Source organism: Anas acuta, chromosome 3 (genome assembly GCF_963932015.1).
Source record: "Anas acuta chromosome 3, bAnaAcu1.1, whole genome shotgun sequence".
NCBI lineage: Eukaryota > Metazoa > Chordata > Aves > Anseriformes > Anatidae > Anas > Anas acuta.
In genome coordinates, this window is record NC_088981.1 from 41,157,224 (window position 1) to 41,178,785 (window position 21,562).

The 21,562-nt window shown below is 43.8% G+C and overlaps 2 protein-coding genes across 10 annotated transcripts in view; both read left to right on the forward strand.

Moving 5' to 3' along the window:
• Nucleotides 1-6,648, forward strand: part of TRERF1 (transcriptional regulating factor 1) — a 101,370-nt gene extending 94,722 nt beyond the window's left edge. For all 7 annotated transcript variants that reach the window (XM_068676768.1, XM_068676766.1, XM_068676762.1 and 4 more), the window contains 5 exons: nt 148-236; nt 1,029-1,142; nt 1,904-2,092; nt 2,589-2,797; nt 3,458-6,648. In XM_068676768.1, the coding sequence (XP_068532869.1) occupies nt 148-236; nt 1,029-1,142; nt 1,904-2,092; nt 2,589-2,797; nt 3,458-3,779 (923 nt within the window). In that variant the 3' untranslated portion in view covers nt 3,780-6,648. The remainder of the gene's footprint in view (nt 1-147; nt 237-1,028; nt 1,143-1,903; nt 2,093-2,588; nt 2,798-3,457) is intronic.
• Nucleotides 6,649-7,304: 656 nt separating this feature from the next.
• Nucleotides 7,305-13,660, forward strand: MRPS10 (mitochondrial ribosomal protein S10). Of its 3 annotated transcripts, none has more exons than XM_068676770.1 (7): nt 7,305-7,458; nt 10,248-10,306; nt 10,411-10,483; nt 11,433-11,572; nt 12,036-12,144; nt 13,131-13,220; nt 13,475-13,660. In XM_068676770.1, exons 1-7 carry the CDS (start codon nt 7,423-7,425, stop codon nt 13,559-13,561), a joined length of 594 nt encoding a protein of 197 aa, XP_068532871.1. In that variant the 5' UTR covers nt 7,305-7,422; the 3' UTR covers nt 13,562-13,660. The 3 variants fall into 3 exon arrangements, with proteins under 3 accessions (XP_068532871.1, XP_068532870.1, XP_068532872.1); XM_068676769.1 differs by lacking the exon at nt 7,305-7,458 and adding an exon at nt 7,508-7,748; XM_068676771.1 differs by lacking the exon at nt 7,305-7,458 and adding an exon at nt 8,264-8,284.
• Nucleotides 13,661-21,562: the final 7,902 nt, after the last annotated feature.

Genomic DNA, 21,562 nt, shown 5'->3' on the forward strand with positions numbered 1-21,562 from the left:
ACAGCCAGACTTGGTTTGCGTGGCAGCAATCGCCAGCCTGTGCTTCAGGTTTCCCAGTTTTTGGTCCAGATATTACTTCAGCATAAAGGTGGAAGGTTTTTGTTGTTTCTAATGAGTTCACTGTGTGTGTTTTATTTTTTTTTAAAGGCTCTGACAAATGGACGCATCAAGAAAGGAGGCTGTTCAAAGAGGCACTGTCCACCTACAGCAAAGATTTTATATTTGTACAGAAAATGGTAAGGTTGTTTCTGTTCTGTTAACTGTTTGCTTCCATCTGCTGCATTCTGCTCCCCTTCATCTTCCCTCCAGTGACAGACCCGCTTACTGCAGGCACAGACGCAGCAGCAGGTAGAAGGGTGCTGTCAGTGGGGTTTTCCATTTGCTGTACCTATGCATGCAACTGCAGCACTGGTAAAAAGATAAAAATAATCTGTTCCTCTTGTTAAATTTAAAAGTTGGCACATCAGAAATCCAAGGCTCCCCAGTTATGGTGCCCCCCAGTGCCTTCACGTTCCCCAGCAGTTTGTTGAAAGCTGCCCGTGTCACAGGCACTGAGCTCACACCAGAAAGGGTTGAAACATGCTCATAAAGAGAGAACGTGTTTGGGCTTAATTTTCACATTCTGTCACAAAGCAGAAAAGATGAGTTGTGTCTGTCTCGGGGCAGAAGTAAATCCCCTTGCTGTTAGCTAAAATGTTGGAAAACATTTGGGTTTATGGGAACCAAGTCTTAATTCTCAGTGGTATTGTACGCTTGAGCTATAAATGTACTTTCTTGGTCACTATCTGACCAGAGTCTAGAGGATCTCAGAAAAATGTACTGAAGCTGAAACAGTCAACACAAATTTGACTGAAAAGCAATAATTAACAAAATGATTCTGCAAGACTTTTTGTGTTGTATTTAAATTGACTTTATTACTCCATTTGAATGTTTGATAAACAAAACCTGCCTCTCGGGATCTATTAAACTTGTCTTGAATTAAAATGAGAAACTAAGATCGGACTATTTCTGCAATTCCTTAACTACAGGTTAAGTCTAAGACGGTTGCACAATGTGTGGAATACTACTACACCTGGAAGAAAATCCTGCGGTTGGGACGGAAACACAGAACACGTTTAGAGAAAAAAAGAGAGGAATGCATGGTAAATGGAGAAGAATATAAGAAAGTTTAACAGTTGCTAGCTTTGAAGTTTGTACTGTTTTGAGCAGGAGGTTGGGCTAGATGACATAGGCCTCTTCTGACCTAAATTATTCCGCAATTCTAAATTATGTTCTGTGTGAGCATTCTGTGATCTCAGCTACACCAAGATTTTGTGTTTCCATAGTGAGATAAAAGTGTGTTAATCAGTGCATTATCTAACTCTAGTCCAACAATTATGGCTTTGCTACTGATGAAACAGGTAACCATCTGTAAGTTATTCCTCTGTGTGTGTGTGTGTGCGTGTGTGCACGTGCCTGAAAGTGCTCAGCCATTCTGGTACAACTAGCATTTACACGGACTGGCAATGAATTCTTGGTGTGCGAGGTCAGTATTAGGTTGTTGAAGCATTCTTAAGAGACATGTTTTGTTTAGAAAGCCATTTAATTCAACTATTAATGTAGTGTACATCCCCATTCTAAAAAAGGGAGTATTGCACTTCGGTATCTGTAGCCTTCTGGAGCCACAGCTCCATAAAACAGTCAGAGGGCATTCTGAGTGCTGCAGTGAAGCTTCATGAGCTGTAGCTTGTCCACTAAGGAGTGTTGGTTCCATCGAGACCAGAAGTTCAGCCAGAATGGGAAAAAATCCCAAACCCTGGAAGCAGACTTGGCTAACCTGTTTCAGCAGTTTCTACATTCTACGAGCCTGTGCTGTCTGTACTTGGCCATATTTCTAGTATTTCTTAAACGCACTCTATTTCAGACAAGCGGAGAAGAGGAAGTGTTAGAGGAAGATGAGGAGATTGAAGAAGACAGAAAGGAAGAAAGGGAAATGCAGAAGTCTCCTGACCCACCAGCTATCCCTCTTGTAGGACCTATAGACCTGCCTGCCCTTCAGAGTCTTTCACTTTCTTCATCCTCCTTCATCTGTGAAATGCCAAACTGCGGCGCTGTACGTGCATTTCATATCTTTAAGTAATAGCAGGGGCTTCGTATGTTAACGAATAGTGATTTTTGGAAATCAATTTGCATATATTCCTGGCCAGTGATACCTCCTGAATATCTTGGGACAAGTCATTTCATCTGCATTGAAATCTTATACTATTAAATACAGCCAATATGGTGAGCTCTACACCAAGTTGTATCCTGAGATGATGTAGGGATGACAAGCACTATATAGTAACAGCTCTGTTTGCTTTTTTGTTATACAACTGTAATAATAAGATAGCTCATTGGTTTGCTTTTATTATAACTGAGTTACAAGTTTTTATTATAACTTGTTTGTGTAGCTCTAGTGGGATATAGCTGAAAGCAAGCAGCATATGACCAAGTAGATGGTGTGCATCTGACACAACAGTTGTTTTTTTATCATATGCATTCAGCTTTCTGTAGTTCCTGTTCTAGTGCAGTTTTTCTTGATGTTTTTTTCCTTCCCTATGCCCCATTAGGTGTTCAGTTCCCGACAAGCGCTAAATGGCCACGCTCGCATCCATGGAGGTACAAACCAGGTGACAAAACCACGATGCACTATTCCAGGCACTAAGCAGAAATCTGGTACGCAGAGCGGATACTGCTCCATCAAGAGTTCACCTGCCCACAGCACGACGAGTGGTGAGACCGACCCAACAACAATTTTTCCTTGTAAAGAGTGTGGCAAGTAAGTGGATATGACTGTCTGTGGTATCGCACCGCATTTGCCTATTTACAATCCAAATGAATAGTGTTGCACCAAATTATTTATTCTGCTGTAATGGTCTCAAAAGAATAGTTTCCCCTAAGATGTCATGTTCTCCTACCAAAACCTTCAGAGGTAGGTTTGCATGACATTTTAGATGCATCTCCTGCAGCGTTTAATCCAATTTTCTTGAATTTTCTCCTCTGCTGGAGTTCCTACAACTGACACTCTGGTTTCCTACTTCATCGCAGGCTTGCATGTGACTATGATGAGCAACTTTCTCTATTTCTGTGCTCGAGTTTGTCCATTCTAGCAGGGGATTCCTTCACTTTTTGCCTGTTGTGCAAGAACGTGGTGAAAATAAGTCCAGGGAGGATTTCAATGTGCGTAGATACTGAAGCAATTGTGGGAGCTGCAAAATAGCTTCAGCAGTCTGAGTAGGCCATTTTGATACCGTCAGGATGTACAAATCTGGAAGTCTGTCCCTGAAATTCTCACCATGGCACTGCAGGCTTCGCTGACTTCTATTTCAGAACAAGGAAGCAAATGTACTGATAGGTTGTTGAGTCTTTTTTGGCTCCCTTCATCATAAGCAATGCACTTTTATCTGATTTTTTTTTCTTTTTTTCTTTAAAATTTTAGAGTATTTTTCAAAATCAAAAGCCGCAATGCTCATATGAAGACACACAGACAACACGAAGAACAGCAAAGGCAGAAGGCTCAGAAAGCTGCAGTGGCAGCAGAAATGGCAGCTACTATTGCGAGAACTACTGGGCCAGTTGGGCATAGTTTGATCCCTCTGGATCATATGAGTTTGGTTAAACACGTTGAAAATGTTGGTGACATTGACGACGATGTTGTTCAGGAGTTAGGTGATGTCATGGAAGAGAATGAAGTCATGGATGCTGACCTTTTATTAGATGATGAAGATGCAGATCTACTGCAGGATGATGCTGAGTTGTAAATAAAGTTGTTTGACAAAGACAGCTACTGAGCACACCCTGAATGCATCGATCAGGAAACCTGGACTGTTCGTTTATTTCCCACTGATTGTAAACTACCTGTTGAGAAATGATAATTCTTTTATCCAGGTCTAGAAAAGAAATCTGCTTTTTTTTTTTTTTTCCCTTTTTTTATTAATTTGTGTTTTGGGGGGAAAAATAAATAATTGGTACAAATATTCTTACAAGGTGTTTTTATCTGGGCTTATTTTGCTGGTATCTTCCAAGGCCACTAATTAGAGAAGCTCGCAGTTCTGCTGTCATTTCCCTCCAGACACTCACAGTAGGATCTTTAGTCTTTAACCCTTCCAAGTTTCACTTTACCCCACTTACAAGAATATCTTTGCACACTTCTGGTGGAACATTTTTCTTGCCTGCACTGGATCACTTCCAGCATCTTCTAGAAGCTAAATGTCATCTCTGTTAAGGAGATGATTACATTCTTTTTCTTTGTGCTGTCATTTCAAGGGAGGTAGAAGAAAAAAAATCTTTAACTGTGAATTAAATACAGGAGTGACTGTATCATCTGCAGTATCACAGTACTTTTTCAGTTCTGTCTTGCCTTAATGCATACATGTTAGTCAGTTCATAAAAGCTTTGGTTACCTTGTGCGTTTTAGAGCTTCCTTTTTAAGAAGGTTTTCATCTGCTGATTTTAAAATGACCTAATTCAAGGATTGAAGAAAGAAGACGATTGTGCTGTGGTTCACATCATCTGATGGGAACACTGAATCAGAGCACTGCCTTGGTAATCAGATTGCACTGGAAATACATTTTGCTGTGACAATAAATCACACTGTTGAATAGCCATCTCAGTGGTTTTAGGAACATATGCTTGAGCAATGCAGCAGCTTACTCTTACTGGGCAAATACAAGGAGATGTTCCTGCCTGTGGAAGAGATTGATGGTGTATATGCCTTCAGCATATGTTAGTTAGTATTCCTGTGCATGAAATGTTGCTCTTGTGCCATTTTCAGTCTTCCTCATTGCATCAAATTCAAGTGGTATTGATTTAGTAACACACACTCCGAAGGTGAGATGATGTTGCTGTTTGTTTACTGTTTCTCCTCCCATAGGCTCAGACCCACATGCCAGATGTCTAACTCCATTTATATAAATTTGAATGTGGTTCTCTCAATGAGATCTGAAAATAATCGTACCTTGCAGAATCTTGAGCAAATCTAGAACCTCTGGAAGAAATGGAGTTAGGCTGAGTGGACCTTTAATTACAAAAAAGGAGTACTGACTTTAGAGCTTTCACAGCAAGTAGCACTGATTTTCTTGTAATCTCGCACAGTAGAGGGTACTGCTAATTTTATAAAATATTTTATAAGACCAATTTCAGATCTTCCAGTTTCCAATTTTTTATGGGTTGGGTTTTGTTTTTTTGTTGAGGTCTTTTTGTCACATTCCTAATGTTTTAAGACTGAGAGATGGAGGGTCTTATTTTCTACTATCTTTTTTTGTGTGTAACTATGCAAAATGAGGGTAAACCACAATACTTTTGTATAGAAGTACTGGACCACAATTTCAAAACCAGTGGGATTCACTGGCAGAGAGGTGACTTCTCTGTCAAAGCCAAATACGTGAAGCCAAATGACCTGAACTTTTTACTTCAGGTCAAGTGTTCTGAAACTAAAGATAAGCCCTTCAGGAGAATGGCAGTCACTTCTCAGTTTCAGGTTAGTGAAGTTCCTGTGTATGTGGTTTTAGTGTTTTGGGGGTTGTTTCAGAGACTTTTCGGTTATTTTTGACCAGTGGGTAGAATTTTGCTCCCTCTCATGCAGAAAGGACAATGTTCTCAATTGCTGTACCTGTGAATTTCAGGAGATCAGGCAGCAGCCTTCTTTCCTTTCCTGAGCTGCCAGTCAGCAGACTCCTGATCAGTTCCAGTCCACGCTGTGACACGTCACTGTTTGCAGGGCCTGTGTAGCCCAAGTTCAGCTGGGTACTGCCAACTAAATCCACGGATGGAACATTTTGTAGGGTGCACAAGTCTTAGTGTTAGCAAAGTTAGCAAGCTTTCGTGAGCTGTAACTTGAGTTGGCCTGTGGCAGAAGCAATCGAGCAGTCTACTCTTTCTCTTTCAAACCTGTATGCTCTTGAACTTCAAGGAGGTTTTGGAGAAAGGCTTCCACCCTGGCATTTCCCGACTGCCGTATCAGTGGTGGGAAGCAAACCAAGTGTCTCAGCAAAGTGGTTAACTGAAGTCAGTGAGAGTTCTGCTTGAAGAACAGAGTGAAGTGCAGTAAAACTTGTGGACTGGATTCTGAAAAGCAGCTCTGTGTCAGAGAAACTACAGCGGAACTTTTCTAGCACAAATTGGACAGGTATCTGTGCTAAACCCAGTGATAAATACGTACATATATATGCCTGGTTCAGTAATACTAATCAGGTGCTGTTTTATTCTACAGCCAAGAAGATGATAGAACAACAATAACCAAAGAAGTTATTCATAAAGAAAAAAATGCACATGTCTTACACAGTACACAGTTTAGGCCTCGAACATTGACTTCTTTAAGTGTTGCATTGGCTGATGTGAAACAGATGCTGTTCTGCCTATTTGTACATAAATTGGACAGTTTTATTTCAGGGAAGATGTTTTCTTACTGATGGTTGATGATGGAAAACTGTTCACTATTGAACTTGGTCCTCTTTGCTAAAACCTGTACATACAGAAAACATATTTTATGAGAAAAATCTTATTTTCAATATTTAACTGTTATTTTATTAGAAGATGGTTGTAAATATTTTAGGTGCTTTAGTGTAAAAAGCAGACTGTTAATTTTAGGTGGCAGAGGAAGTAACGAAATAAAAAAATATATGCATTTTATATAGCTTGTGATCTCTGCTGGTTTCAGGTTCCTGCTGTTAGCATTTAACTTGCACACAGCTTAATTGCAGGTTATTGCTTGCCTGGTTGTGTACTAGGAGGGCTTAGTGGTGCGAATTAAGTGCTTGTTCACATCCCCTGCACCCTTCGTGCTTGGTGAAAAGGGGCGAAGAACCTGGGTGACGACTGAGGGGGTTTACGTGACGAGACGCTTCTAGTCCGTTTTATTTTCACAAAACCCAGCCAACAGCGTTTTGCTAACAGGTTATTTGAGCATTTTTCAGAGGGGTGAACCTCAGAATCTAAGCTCACGAGTAACTTTTCGGATGGCTTCTAAAACGTTCCAAGAAAAAAAATAATGTGTTCACCTGCATACGTGTGGGTGGGCAGAGGGGAAAACGGCGCATTATTTGGGGGGGGGGATAAAGTTGACGAAGCCTGATCTACCGTCTTAAAAAACAAGCCACCTCTGCGGTCCGGGGCTGGGAGGAGTGTCCCGTAGCCTCTTTCTTCCCTGCGGCACTGGTTTTCCCCTTGATGCCTGGAAAAATCGGAGAGATTTGAGGGCGGCCGCGGAGGGGCAGAGCCGGTGCGGCGGCGCCCTTACCCGGGGGCCGGGGAGCGCAACCGCGGCTCCACGTCCCCATCCCGGTCCCGGTCCCGGTCCCCGTCCCGGTGGCCGTCCCCCTCCCGGCGGTGCCGCAGTGCCGGCGCCTCACGGCGGCCGCGGCTCCTCCGGGGCGGCGGGGGCGCTGTGCGGCGGCTCGGCACAAGATGGCGGCGGGGTGCCTGTGGCGGCGGCTCTGGCAGGTGGGGGCGTGCGGCGGGGCAGGGGCGCCTCGGCGGCCCCCCGGCCTCCGGTCCCTCATCTTCCCCCTTCCCGGGGACGAAGGGCAGGCTCGGGGCCGCGTCTCGGCCGCCGCCGTCCGTGCAGGGGGCTCCGGGGGGCTCCGCTGCAGCCCGGCTGCGGCGGGTTGCTCTGCGGGTCGGGGGAGGCGGCGGCTGGGGCTCGGGGTCGCGCACCGAGCTCGCGTCCGGCGTGAAGCTCCATGTCGGGGAGCTGCAGGGGGGAAAGCAGGGAGGCTGGCCGGGTTCACGAGGTGAGGGAAATACAGCGCTAGGAGTTTCCCGTTGGGTTCCCGAAGCCCTAAATGCTCGCGGTGCATGTGCTGTCTGCACCTTCCAGCCAGCCGTCTGCATCCCGTCCTGCTCGCTTCAGGATCTCTCCCCCAAATAACGGGGCTGTTTGCCATCGAGAGGGGGCGATAGTTACGATTTGTGCAGGGGACTGGTTCAAACAGGGAATTAAATTAAATCCTGTTGCAGTTTGATCATCTCTTCCACCTCCTACAACGGCCATTAGCAAGGATACGTCAAATATTTCAGTCGGACAGCGAAAGAAGCTGTTAGAACAGATTTTAATGCACGCCGAATGCTGTTTTGGTTACCTGGGGTACACCAAGTATCAATCAAAATTTGCACAGAGCACCTTTCGTTTTATTTGACAGAAGCTTGAGACTCAACACTTAGATGCACAGTTAGCAACACAAGGGGGCTGCGTGTGGTGGGAGCAGTGCTCACAGAACCGTGAAGGCTGTGGGGTTCAGTACGCGGGGTGGAACTCTGATATTTCATGGTTGGTTTTATTCATCTGTATTTTACAAAGACTGTAATTTCTGTCTCCAGCAGCACAGGGTGTACGTGCTATAAGCATGTGCATCTTTATGTGCAAATAATGTATCTGTAATACAAGGCCAATTAGATACAGTAACAGACTGTGTATGTATCAGAGACTGCGTACACACAAAGCACAAAAGCACCAATACAACTTCTAGCTACAATTTTTTTTGCCCTTTTTTAACAGCAGTTTACTTACCCCATGTCTGCCCAATCCGTGGTCTCTCCTTTGCCATCTGGGGTAGGATGCAGCCACACGCAGTTTAAGCCCTGATCTGAACAGAAATTTTCTGTGCTTGAGGGGTTATCAGTGCTCTGACATGATGTCAGGTGATGGCAATGACTGTGGGTTTTCCACCTGAAAGGAAGGTGGTATTCTGATTTCACATCAGGAGAATGGAGGTGCAAGGGTCAACATAACTCCATCAGATCTGTTTCTTTAATTTGGGGTATTAGGTCTCAAGGGGTTATTGACGTGAACTTGGAAACATTTTGGTGGGCATCAGCTACAGTGGCAAATCTTCTGTGCTCGTAAAGTTGCTCATTGTATTGTGTACTTAAGATGTAATGCCTGTGATCATCTGACAAAGTTTGGATTTGCCTAACGGGAGACACTCAGTCTGTTCTTCAGATAACAATTAGCTTTGTAAACAGGAAAGCGTCCTGCCTCTTCCTTCCTACTGAATGCTGAATTTGCTGGGTAAACAGTGACCGAGGCAGAATTACTTCAGAGAATGGCTTCATTCACTGCTGATCTGTAATTAATGTATAATGCGTACTGCATTATAAGTTATACGTGTATATATGTTATACATTGCGTTATACATTATACATGTATATAAATTGTACATGGACCTAATAGCACCATAAAGCTAGAGTTATACATATTCATGAGTGACTAAGTTAAGGTTACATGGACAAGCGTTAATTCTGACTGGTGCGCGGGGAATCTGTCTTCTCTCTCTGAAAGCCATGACCCCAGCACCTGTTAAATAAGAGTACCAAGGGGCTGGATAAGTAGGCTCAGTTCATGGTGCGCCTTCATTCTGCACAGTCTTGAGTTTTTCTTAAGCAAGAGGGTTCTGGTTCCTTGTCCCCCTGCCCCGAGTAGTCTCTAACTTTGCCAAGTTGAGTTACTGGTAGGAAGCTAGAAGCCACATGAACATTCAGAAGGGAGAGATTTATCTGGTATGACAGACAGCAAGGTTACATCTTGATTAACAGTTGGGTTTCCATTTTAACACCAAAAAATCATGCTATCTTTTCAACAGTTCATTTACTTGTTATAACCATTTGTATTTTCTCAACAGAACAAATGTTCAAAACACAAGGAACTTTTTCTTAAAAAAAGAATGGAAAATTTCAAATTAAATTCAGAGGTTGAATTTTTGCATAGTATCTTTCTAAGATACTATTTTCAACTGCTTTTACAACAGCAAGACCTACTTGGGCTTGTCTCTTGATAGAGCTAATAGATACTGTCCTATGGAAGCACGTCTAAACAGGAAACTACTATATGCCGAAATGGTATCTGATGCCACACAAAATATGTTTTTCTAATAAAAAACACTTTATGATTGCTATTCAGGTGCCTCGTTAATAATAGCTGCATGCTGTTAGCTTCTTTCCTGCATGCGTGTGGGTTTTCTTGGTTATTTTTGTGGTTGATGATTTTTTTGTGTGTTTTTGTCATTGTTTTCATGATCCTATTGTATACTAAAATATGATTCTGTGCTCCTGTTTTCCTGTGTTTTCCAACAGAGCAAACTTACTTAGTTGGTAGATCAAATGAGTACCTTTTGGTAGATCAAATGAGTATCATCATGGTGCATAAAAGTAACTTCTAATAAACCTGTATTATTAGCTGGCTACTTTCGGTTTGAGGAGAAAAAAAAAGCCATTTGACTGTTTGTTTTATACAGGCATCGGCTCGTCCTGCCAATTATGCAAGCAGAATTATTCAAAAGCAATGTTTTCTTCCGTAAGTTTAAAAGATCTTTCTCCTTTCCACTTTCCCCCCAATTGCCCTTAAAAAAATCTAACTTTAACACTAATGTTACACTTTTCCCTTTACCATCTATCTAGAACCAGTGACTTGATGGGAGTACGATTCTCTGGATCCCATGCTCAAACTCAGGAGCATAAAACTAATCCTCTGGTAAGTGTTTCATAGAAAAATATTTTGCAAATCGTCTTAATAATAAAAAGGATATACAGAAAAAAACAAATCCTTCAATTTCATCTTTTTAAAGTTCTGTCTAAATTACGTCAAATTTGCCGTAGAGAAAGAAAACATTTTAATTATTGGTATTTGGGATTTTTTTTTCCCAGAAAGATTCCTGAAGCTTAAAGTTGCATCTTTGTCACCTTCTTCCTTCTCTATGCAGCTGTAACTCTATGAAAAAACAGCTTTTTGGCCACATTTAGTTCAGCACTTGCAGCATCTTAGCCAATCTTTCTTTCTGTACTTTAGTACTTTTTAGTACTTTTAGTACTTTGTTTCTGGTTTGGAAGCTGGGAAACCAGGGCTGGTGAGGTGGAAAGTTCTTGGAAGCGTGTGGTGTATATCTTATATATAGAATGTGGTTGCCTTGAATTTGTCTAGGATTTCAGACGCATGTTAAATTTCTCTGATAGATGCAAACAAGCCAAGTTCTTACAGGCAGTGCTAGATCCACAGTTAGATTCCAGCCTTCCTGACACATCTGCTGCATACAGCATTTACTGCTCTAAACTGCAGGAGAGTAAACCTGTGAGAAAAGCAGTGCTTCCTGGGCACACCAGGGCTTTTTGGATGAATGGTGTCAGAAATTAATGCTTGAACTGAAAGTCATAAATTTGTAATTTGAATGTCACAGACTTGTACCTGGACAAACAGAAAGGATACTTCTCACATTTACCAGGGACAATAAAACTAAGGACTGTCAATCGAGATAATACAGCCAGCTTCTTGCAGGTAAAAGAATATGAGCAGCTAACAGTGTGTGAAGTTTTTTTTCTTCCCTGTTTTTCAAATGTGGCACACAGGCTAAGAAAACATAGAACATACTGCATGGATTATTTAAGGAGAACATGGAGTGTTAACTCTTATCCATTCTTAAATGCAGGTGACTATTTCAGAGGAGCCAGAAACACTGTACAAGAGACTGTCCCTTTTGGTTAAAGGCCACGATAAAGCTGTGTTGGACAGCTATGAATATTTTGCAGTGCTTGCAGCTAAAGAACTTGGCATCTCTGTTGAAAAAATGTAAGTAACTGATCTCTAGCATGATGATGTGTCAGGTGCTTTTCACATTGTCAACTGTAACTTAAGTTCTGTGCTTACAAGTATTTCCTTTTTCAGAAGAAATGGGTGTAATCTGACATTTCTCAGGTTATAAATCTAACACTTTCTAGATAGCAGTGCAATGATGGGGAAGCAGCAGCAGTGATACACACAGCACTGCCACAGTAGGATTGCATGTTAAGTGCATGAGGAATACCAACAGTACTCTTGTTACAGCTGTTGTAGCTTCCTTGAACTAAAGCTGGTTAATACCTGAGAATGAACTGTGCCCATATGGATTAATACTAAACGTACCAGCACTTAATACTGTGGATCTTCAAAACGTCAAATAAGAACAAGGATTTCACCATAATCTCAGTTAATTTATATTAGCATCCTTTATATAACATTAAGTATTACAACATTTTCTTTGTGCTTTGTTCAGACACAGACCTCCAAAGAAGATAGAACGATTTACTCTTCTAAAATCTGTACACATTTACAAGAAGCACAGAGTTCAGTATGAAATGAGAACACATTACACATGTTTGGAGGTAAGAAAGATGTTAAATATATATACATTAATTGGGCTGGGGAGGAGAGTACCGAGAATAGCAGAAAAGAGCTGATCTAGGTACACCAAATGTAACACCAGTTACTCTGAATGTACAGCCTACATAATTTTTGGACTAAAAGGCTGATTTTGATCACTATCTGAAAGAATGGTTAAAAATAAGATAGATATCAGAGTTACTTTTGTATGATTTATGTTCCTGGTTTCCAATAATCCAGGGAATAGGAACTTTCTCGGGAAGGGAAAAAGATGCAGGTAAATCATTGTCACTACCAGTCAACGAAGGTTCTGTTCTCTGTGAGTTTGCCTAATAATTTTTGGACACTTTTGCCCTATGCAGCATCATGTAGCAAACTAAAAATTGCAAGGGGGAAATACAGGAAAGGAAGTGTGTACAAACCACTCGCTCTGTGGCTGATGACGCAGACTTATGTATGGTTTAGAATGCAGCTGTGGTTGACTTTCTTAGAAGAAAGGTTTACTGCCAGCATTTTGTGGCCCCTGGGTCTCTTACTGTGTAATTGCACAGAGCTTAGCAAAATGGGACTTTGCATAACGTCCCCAGACAGTCGGGCAGCACTGCCCGCAGACCAACAGCTTTAGCTGTCTGGGAGAAACCAGAAAATCAAGAATGCAGTGGAATTCCAGAGTGGCAGGATTTATAGCCAGCTTGAACTTTGAGAGCATACAAAAGCTGTGAATTTTTGCATAACCTCAAGTTGATTTGATCAGATAGTTGCACTTCGAGCATAATCAATGCATATGATCACAGGCAGTATGCACAGTTCTGTGGTATGAAATTGCTATTTCATACTTGCATAACTGTTATGTACAGCTTAACTGTCTCCATACTTGCTGTAAGATGCATGGTCCCATAGCAAGAACTAGAGAAGCTATAGAAAACTCATTTTTTATATCCTGTTTGAAATATTAGTTGCTCATTAAAAAACGTTACTTCTGTTTTAGTTAAAATACCTAACGGGTAGTACTGCTGCAGTGTACTTGGAGTATGTTGAACGAAACTTACCTGAAGGAGTTGCCATGGAAGTAAAAAAGGTAAGTTTCCATCTCACATTATTAACTGCTGTGAGATTAAGTCCAAATGTAAATACTAATAATTGTCAGTAGAGGAAATGCACGTAGTTTGTAAAGGACCTTTTTTCAAAGTATTGAAAGGTAAAGAGGCTGTATTGCTTGAAAACGCCACTAGGTGGCATTTTTAATCTGATAAATATCTCAAACCCAACTAAATGAAGTTGTTAGATGTTAACTAGTTCGTATAATAAATGGTTTATTTCTTTTCCTTTTAGACTAAGATAGAGAAAATACCTGAACACATTCAGGAACCAGTTTGGGATACACTACCTCAAGTAGAAGAAACAGAAGTCAAATCATGAACTCGATGGGCACTTGGCCATTAGTAGTGTTCCTGTCAACCTCATTTACTAAGACACTGCTGACAAATAAAAGTTCTCTTTTACAAAGAAATAATATAAGCTCTTGTTTTACTGAGTTATTCTTGATCATAGCTCCAGTACTTGTAGACTGAACAACTGTGAAGTGTAGAAGTTTCACTGCACTCTGTGGTCAAGAACTGTGATCATCTGTAACATTTGTAAAAAGTTACCATTTATTCATCTATAATCTTGATCCCTATGTGATACTGAATGGCTTCTGAATTCAGAAATACTTTCAAAAAGTTGCTCATATTTGTGTAATTTTAAGGTAATGAATGCCAGATTTAGACTTTTTTTCTCTATTACAAAAAAAATAAAAATAAAAATCCACTTGTGTACACAGCTTACCTATTAACTTACAGTAAGTCAGGAAACAATCTTAGGGAACAGTGAGTCGTGAGAGTTTTTTAGGCTCTTGTACTTCCAACAGACTCATTTCCAATATTATTAACTACTTGCTAAAAGAAGAACACAGTGATTGCAGTACAGATGTGAGATTTCCATGGGCTTATGTCTCTAACTTACATGAAATGTCTGTAGAACTGTGTTGCAAAGCAAATGGATAATAGAATGTGTCACTGCAGGTAGGACAAATTGCATTAAATTCTTTGTTTTATTGTGAGGAAAGTGTTATAAATGAGGTCTCAACTCAATCTGAATTTTGTAATATTTATAAAACAAATATTTCTAAAAGGTATAAAAGGCAAGTAAACAGCGCTGAGTGTGCAGGGAGTCTACACTCCACCAACATGCACACACAAACATCAAACATTCTAAATATACAGAACATTGTTTTACATACTAAACCCAAGTATGCCTATACATACATACAGTCAGGATAGGTAACAAACAATCCTTTAAGTTCCATAACGTACTAAAATCGAGTACACCTATACATATATACGATCAGAAAAGGTAAATAATCCTTCAAGTTCCATGACTTAACAGTCTTCATTTTCCATTCCTTTTGAACAAGATGTCTTGCTTTAAGTACCAGGACAGTCTTTGTTCCTAAGGACGTGTGATTCCCCATAATGCGCAACTGCTAACCAGCGAGAGGCAGTTGTGTGCGTGGCTCCGCTTCTCTCAGCTTGAGCTTATCTCCAGCTACAGTGCGCCTGTTTCCAGCGACTTTCTGTATGAGCTTCTCTGAGCAGTTTGCTGAGTCTGGCTGAATGTAGCTTCATGAGGCAATCAATGTGCCTGTTCCCGTCCTGGTCTCCATTCTGCCAGCCTGTTCCTCTTCACTTCTTTTTCCTGCTTCTTTATTGATGTAACTTAATCGTGCTGCCCTTTTTCGTTTTTTTTTTTTTTTTTTTTTCCTTCTTCGCCACTCTGCGCCCCACCCACCCACTCTGCGCACCTTTTCTTTTTTCCTCCAGTGCTTGGAAGGGAGCTTAGAATCCACTTAAGTAATTTCACAGAAAACAGACAAGGTGAAGGAAGTACTCAAACTCCTCAACGGTAACAACCACAGAACCCAGGAACACTTACCTGCTGTCTTCTGAACTCAAGTCACTTCCAAAGTGCTTTGCAGTGAAATAGTGCCACCAGGGTTTTTCTGAAGAAGGTACCACCAATGTAACTAGCTCACAGAGTCTCTATTTCACAGGGAGGGCAGAAAACATGAAGGAAAAGCAGCCTAGTAGGGAACAGTGAGCCCGATTCACCACGAGAGAAAAACACCCTAGGCTACCCAAGCCTCAGTCTCTCCTGGGGAGGCAATTCCCACACCCCTCCTCAGGCTTCCTATACAGCAAAGGTCAAATGACCCACACCTGGCAGGTTTCACTTAACAAGGTTGGAGCCAAGAGACCTTGTGGAATAAGCTCGTCTACCTGGCTTCAAAGTTTTAAGGTCTATTACTCCTTATCGCTAGTAGAAAGAACCTGACAAGGGGCTTAGTGGTTACAGGTGACCTAATGAATTAACTACAAAAGGTGCACAAGGGTCATATTTCTGTTAGTCATTCTGTGAGCAAAATTAGTACAGAGCCTGTTAAAAAAATAAATACAAATAAATAAAAGAAATGAATAAAAAAGAAAATGACCTTAAAGGCAAACTTGCCATCATAGATTTTCATCTGTCTAGTCATGACAGATAAAGAATTTAGCAATTAGAATTCCTTTTCTTGATATTAATGTTATTTACATTTTCTTCTCTGAGATCCCTTCTTTATGCAGGACTTTTCTAAATCTAGCCCCATGACCTCTGACTACACTATTTATAGAATCATAGAATATCCTGAGTTGGAAGGGACCCTTAAGGATCATCAAGTCCAACTCTTGACACCGCACAGGTCTACCCAAAAGTTCAGACCATGTGACTAAGTGCACAGTCCAATCTCTTCTTAAATTCAGACAGGCTCGGTGCAGTGACCACTTCCCTGGGGAGCCTGTTCCAGTGTGCGACCACCCTCCTCTCGGTGAAGAACCTCTTGCTGACGTCCAGCCTAAACCTTCCCTGCCTCAGCTTAACACCGTTCCCGTGGGTCCTATCACTGGTGATTACGGAGAATAGGTCAGCACCTTCCTCTGCACTCCCCCACGCGAGGAAGTTGTACGCTGCAATGAGGTCCCCCGTCAGCCTCCCCTTCCCCAGGCTGAACAGGCCCAGTGACCTCAGCTGCTCCTCATACGGCTTCCCCTCTAGGCCCTTCACCATCTTCGTCGCCCTCCTCTCGACACTCTCCAGCAGTTTAATGTCCTTCATGTACTGTGGTGCCCAGAACTTCATGCAGTACTCGAAGTGAGGCCGCACCAGCGCAGAGTAGAGCGGGACAATCACTTCCCTCGATCGACCAGCAATGCTGTGCTTGATGCACCCCAGGATATGGTTGGCCCTCCTGGCTTCCAGGACACACTGATGCCTCATGTTCAACTTGCTGTCGACCACCGCCCCCGGATCCCTCTCTGCGGGGCTGCTCTCCAGCATCTCGTCAGCCAGTCTGTACGTGCAGCCAGGGTTGCCCTGTCCCAGGTGCAGGACCCGGCACTTGCTCTTGTTAATCTTCATGCGGTTGGTGATCGCCCAGCTCTCCAATCTGCCCAGATCTCTCTGCAAGGCCTTTCCACCCTCATCTGAGTCTACAACTCCTCCAAGTTTGGTGCCATCAGCAAATTTGCTCAAAACACCTTCTAGTCCTACATCTAAATCGTTTATAAAAACATTGAAGAGGACTGGCCCTAAAATGAGCATTGAGGGACCCCACTAGTGACCATGCGCCAGCCTGATGCGGCCCCATTTACCACAAACCCTTGAGCCCTGCCTGTCAGCCAATTGCTCACCCACCGTATGATGTGTTTGTTAAGTTGTATGCTGGACATTTTGTCCAGTAGGATCCCACGGGATACCGTGTCAAAAGCTTTGCTCAAGTCCAAAAAGATCACGTCAGCTGTTTTCCCTTGATAAGCTAGATGGGTGATCTTATCATAAAAGGAATTCAGATTTGTTAGGCAGGACCTACCCTTCATGAACCCATGTTGGCTGGGACCAGTGACTGCATTGTCCCCCAGGTGCGCTTCAAGAACTTCAAGGATCATCTTCTCCAGAATTTTACCAGGCACTGATGTGAAACTGACAGGCCTGTAGTTGCCACGGTTTATTTTCTTGCCCTTCTTGAAAATTGGTACGATATTTGCCAGCTTCCAGTCCACTGGGACCTCTCCAGATTCACAAGATCATTGAAAAATAATTGAGAGAGGTCCTGCGATGGTGTCAGCCAGCTCCTTAAGCACCCTGGGATGAATCCCATCCGGACCCGTGGACTTGTATAGATCCATGCGGACCAGCAAATCCCGCACACATTCAGGGTCGGTTGGGAGTTGATCATTCCCACCATCGTGGTCCTCCAGCTCAGGGCACCCGGGGTGTATTTACTTTGGCTGCGTAGAAGCTATCACGCATAAATGCCAGGCTCCAGATCCTCACTCACTATTCAGGTCAAGGACTGGGCTGCAAGTTTTGGCTTTAATTTGGTTATGTGCCTACATTGCTGTTTCCTGGCAGGTCATGGGAAGAAGGTTGGCTGGCTTGCAGCAGCTTATGTGCACGTGGCTTTTAGGCTGCAGCCAAAGTGTTCCTCTAGATTTGGAAGTTTGAAGATGATTGGAAAAGCCATCTGAGTGGTTAGAAAGCTGCCTGGCAGAGAAGGACCTGGGAGTACTGGTGGCTAGTTGACTGAATATGAGCCAGCAGTGTGCTCAGGTGGCCAAGAAGGCCAACGGCATCCTGGCTTGTATAAGAAGCAGTGTGGCCAGCAGGGCTGGGGAAGTGATTGTCCCCCTGTACTCGGCTCTGGTGAGGCCGCACCTTGAGTAGTGTTCAGTTTTGGGCCCCTTGCTACAAGAAGGACATCGAGGTGCTTGAGCGGGTCCAGAGAAGGGCGACGAAGCTGGTGAGGGGCCTGGAGAACAAGTCCTACGAGGAGCGGCTGAGGGAGCTGGGATTGTTCGGTCTGGAGAAGAGGAGGCTCAGGGGTGACCTTATCACACTCTACAGATACCTTAAAGGAGGCTGTAGTGAGGTGGGGGTTATTCTGTTCTCACATGTGCCTGGTGATAGGACGAGGGGGAATGGGCTAAAGTTGCACCAGGGGAGGTGTAGGCTGGATATTAGGAAGAACTTCTTCACTAAAAGGGTCGTTAGGCATTGGAGCGGGCTGCCCAGGGGAGTGGTGGAGTCACCATCCCTGGGAGTCTTTAAAAGATGTTTAGGTGTGGAGCTTAGGGATACGGCTTAGTGGAGGACTGGTTAGTGTTACGTCAGAGGTTGGACTACGTGATCTTGGAGGTCTCTTCCAACCTAGGTGATTCTGTGTGGCGGTCTCCAAGCTGGGATACAACCACCTGTTAGTTCGGCATGACTGAATTTTTTGTTCCTTGCACTAGCTGTTCCTTCACCTCCTCTTCAGAGACAAGGACACGCATCTCTTTCACGCTCCTTCATTAGTAAGCAAACCAGGATAGATTAAAGCCCCTTTCTTCATGTCAGTAAGATACCTGCCTTTGGTTTCGGTGAAAATTCAGACCCTAGCACCTGAAGTTTCTTCTGGATGGTGTTTCTTCTGTATAGGGTAATTTCATTTCCCTGTTGAAGACTTACAAGGACGTAGTAACAAAAGCAAAGGCATAAAACAGTCCAGGAGGCATAGGCTGCTTTTGAGCCTGCAGCAGACTATAGGTATGATATTATCATTTCAGACAAATACAGTCTACGTAACGTGAATGGTTTCAGCACGCTTGCACTCTGCCAAAAGCCAGAAAATGGGACCTTCATTTTATGACCAGATGGAAAAGAAAAACAACGACGACAAAAATTAAGAGAAGGAACTTTTCCTTCACCTAAATTTTATTATTTTGCAACTCCTTCAGGTGTCCACAAGGAATTATCAACACCCTCCTCTCCCCTCCCCAACCCCCCCCACCAAAAAAAAATAAAATAGAGGGACATTGTGGCATAGAGGTATAATTTCAGTTCACACCAGAAGACATTCTTCTCACTGAAGTACAGCTAAGCCCCACAAAGCATCAAAACAAAACAAAACAAAAAAAAGCTGAAAAGAGATGTATTTACGAGTTAGTTTTACGTGCCGGCATTATTTCCTTGTCTGCTCTGGCATTCAGGGCAAGCTCTATCTGGGGGGGAACGTGAAATGCCATGCAAGGTTGGTTGGTGGTATGAGCGACAACATGACCATATCACTGAGCTCTACATCTAAACGTCTTTTAAAGACACCCAGGGATGGTGACTCCACCACTTCCCTGGGCAGCCTGTTCCAATGTCTAACAACCCTTTCGGTAAAGAAGTTCTTCCTAAGATCCAACCTAAAACTCCCCTGGGGTAACTTTAGCCCATTCCCCCTCATCCTGTCACCAGGCACGTGGGAGAACAGACCAACCCCCACCTCGCTACAGCCTCCTTTAAGGTACCTGTAGAGAGCAATAAGGTCGCCCCGAGCCTCCTCTTCTCCAGGAGGAACAAGCGGCTCCCTCAGCCGCTCCTCGTGGGACTTGTTCTCCAGACCCCTCACCAGCTTCATTGCCCTTCTCTGGACTTGCTCAAGCACCTCGATGTCCTTCTTGTAGAGAGGGGCCCAAAACTGAACACAGTACTCGAGGTGCGGCCTCACCAGAGCCGAGTACAGGGGGACAATCACTTCCCTAGCCCTGCTAGCCACACTGCTTCTTATACAAGCCAGGATGCCGTTGGCTTTCTCGGCCACCTGAGCACACTGCTGGCTCATATTCAGCCCACTATCAACCAATACTCCCAGGTTCTTCTCTGCCAGGCAGCTTTCCAACCACTCATCTCCCAGCCTGTAGCTCTGCTTGGGGTTATTGCACCCCAGGTGCAGGACCCGGCACTTGGCCTTGTTGAACTTCATGCAGTTGACTTCAGCCCATCAGTGTAGCCTATCCAGATCCTCCTGCAGAGCCTTCCTACCCTCCAGCAGATCGAAACACGCACCTAACTTGGTGTCATCTGTGAACTTACTGAGGGTGCACTCAATGCCCTCGTCCAGATCATCGATGAAGATATTAAAGAGGACCAGCCCCAGCACCAAGCCCTGGGGAACACCACTAGTGATTGGCCTCCAACTGGATTTGACTCTATTCACCATGACTCTTTGGGCCCGGCTATCCAGCCAGTTTTTAACCCAACGAAGCGTACGCCAGTCCAAGCCAAGAGCAGCCAGTTTCTTGAGGAGAATGCTGTGGGAAACGGTGTCAAAAGCCTTGCTGAAGTCAAGGTAGACCACATCCACAGCCTTTCCCTTGTCCACCCAGCACTTCACTTTGTCATAGAAGGAGATCAGGTTCGTCAAGCAGGACCTGCCTTTCATAAACCCATGCTGACTGGGCCTCATCACCTGCTTGCCCTGCAAGTGCCACGTGATGACTCTCAAGAGGATCTGCTCCATGAGCTTCCCTGGCACTGAGGTCAAACTGACAGGCCTATAGTTCCCCAGGTCTGTCCTTTGGCCCTTCTTGTAGATTGGCGTCATGTTTGCTAGCTGCCAGTCAACTGGGACCTCCCCTGATAGCCAGGACTGATGATAAACAATGGAAAGCAGCTTGGCCAGCTCCTCTGCCAGTTCTCTCAGTACCCTCAGATGGATCCCATCTGGCCCCATTGACTTATGCACATCTACGTGCCGTAGCAGGTCGCCAACCGTTTCTTTGTGGATAGTGAGGGCCACATCCTGCTCCCCATCCCCTTCTGCCAGCTCAGGGTACTGGGTATCCAGAGAACAACAGGTATGGCCGATAAAGACCGAGGCAAAGAAGGCATTGAGCACCTCCGCCTTTTCCTCATCTTTTGTAACAAGGTTTCCCCCTGCATCCAGTAAAGGATGGAGATTCTCCTTAGTCCTCCATTTTGCGTTGATGTATTTGTAAAAAGATTTTTTGTTATCTTTAACGGCAGTAGCCAGATTGAGCTCCAGATGAGCTTTGGCCTTTCTAATTTTGTCCTTGCACAGCCTCATAATATCCTTATAGTCCTCCTCAGTGGCCCGCCCTTTTTTCCAAAGATTGTAAACCCTCTTTTTTTCTCCTAATCTCAAGCTGCAACTCTCTGTTGAGCCAGGCCGGTCTTCCACGCCGGCTCGTCTTTGGGCACATGGGGACAGACCGCTCCTGCGCCATTAAGATTTCCGTCTTGAAGAGCGCCCAGCCTTCCTGGACTCCTCTGCCCTTCAGAACCGCCTCCCAAGGGACTCTACCAACCAGTGTCCTGAGCAGCTCAAAGTCAGCCCTCCGGAAATCCAGTACAGAGGTTTTACTGGTCCTCTTCCTGGCCTCGCCAAGAATAGAGAACTCCACCATTTCGTGGTCGCTCTGCCCAAGACAGCTTCCGACCACCACATCTCCCACCAGTCCTTCTCTGTGAAGAGAAGGTCTAGCAGGGCGCCACCCCTGGTAGGCTCACTAACCAGCT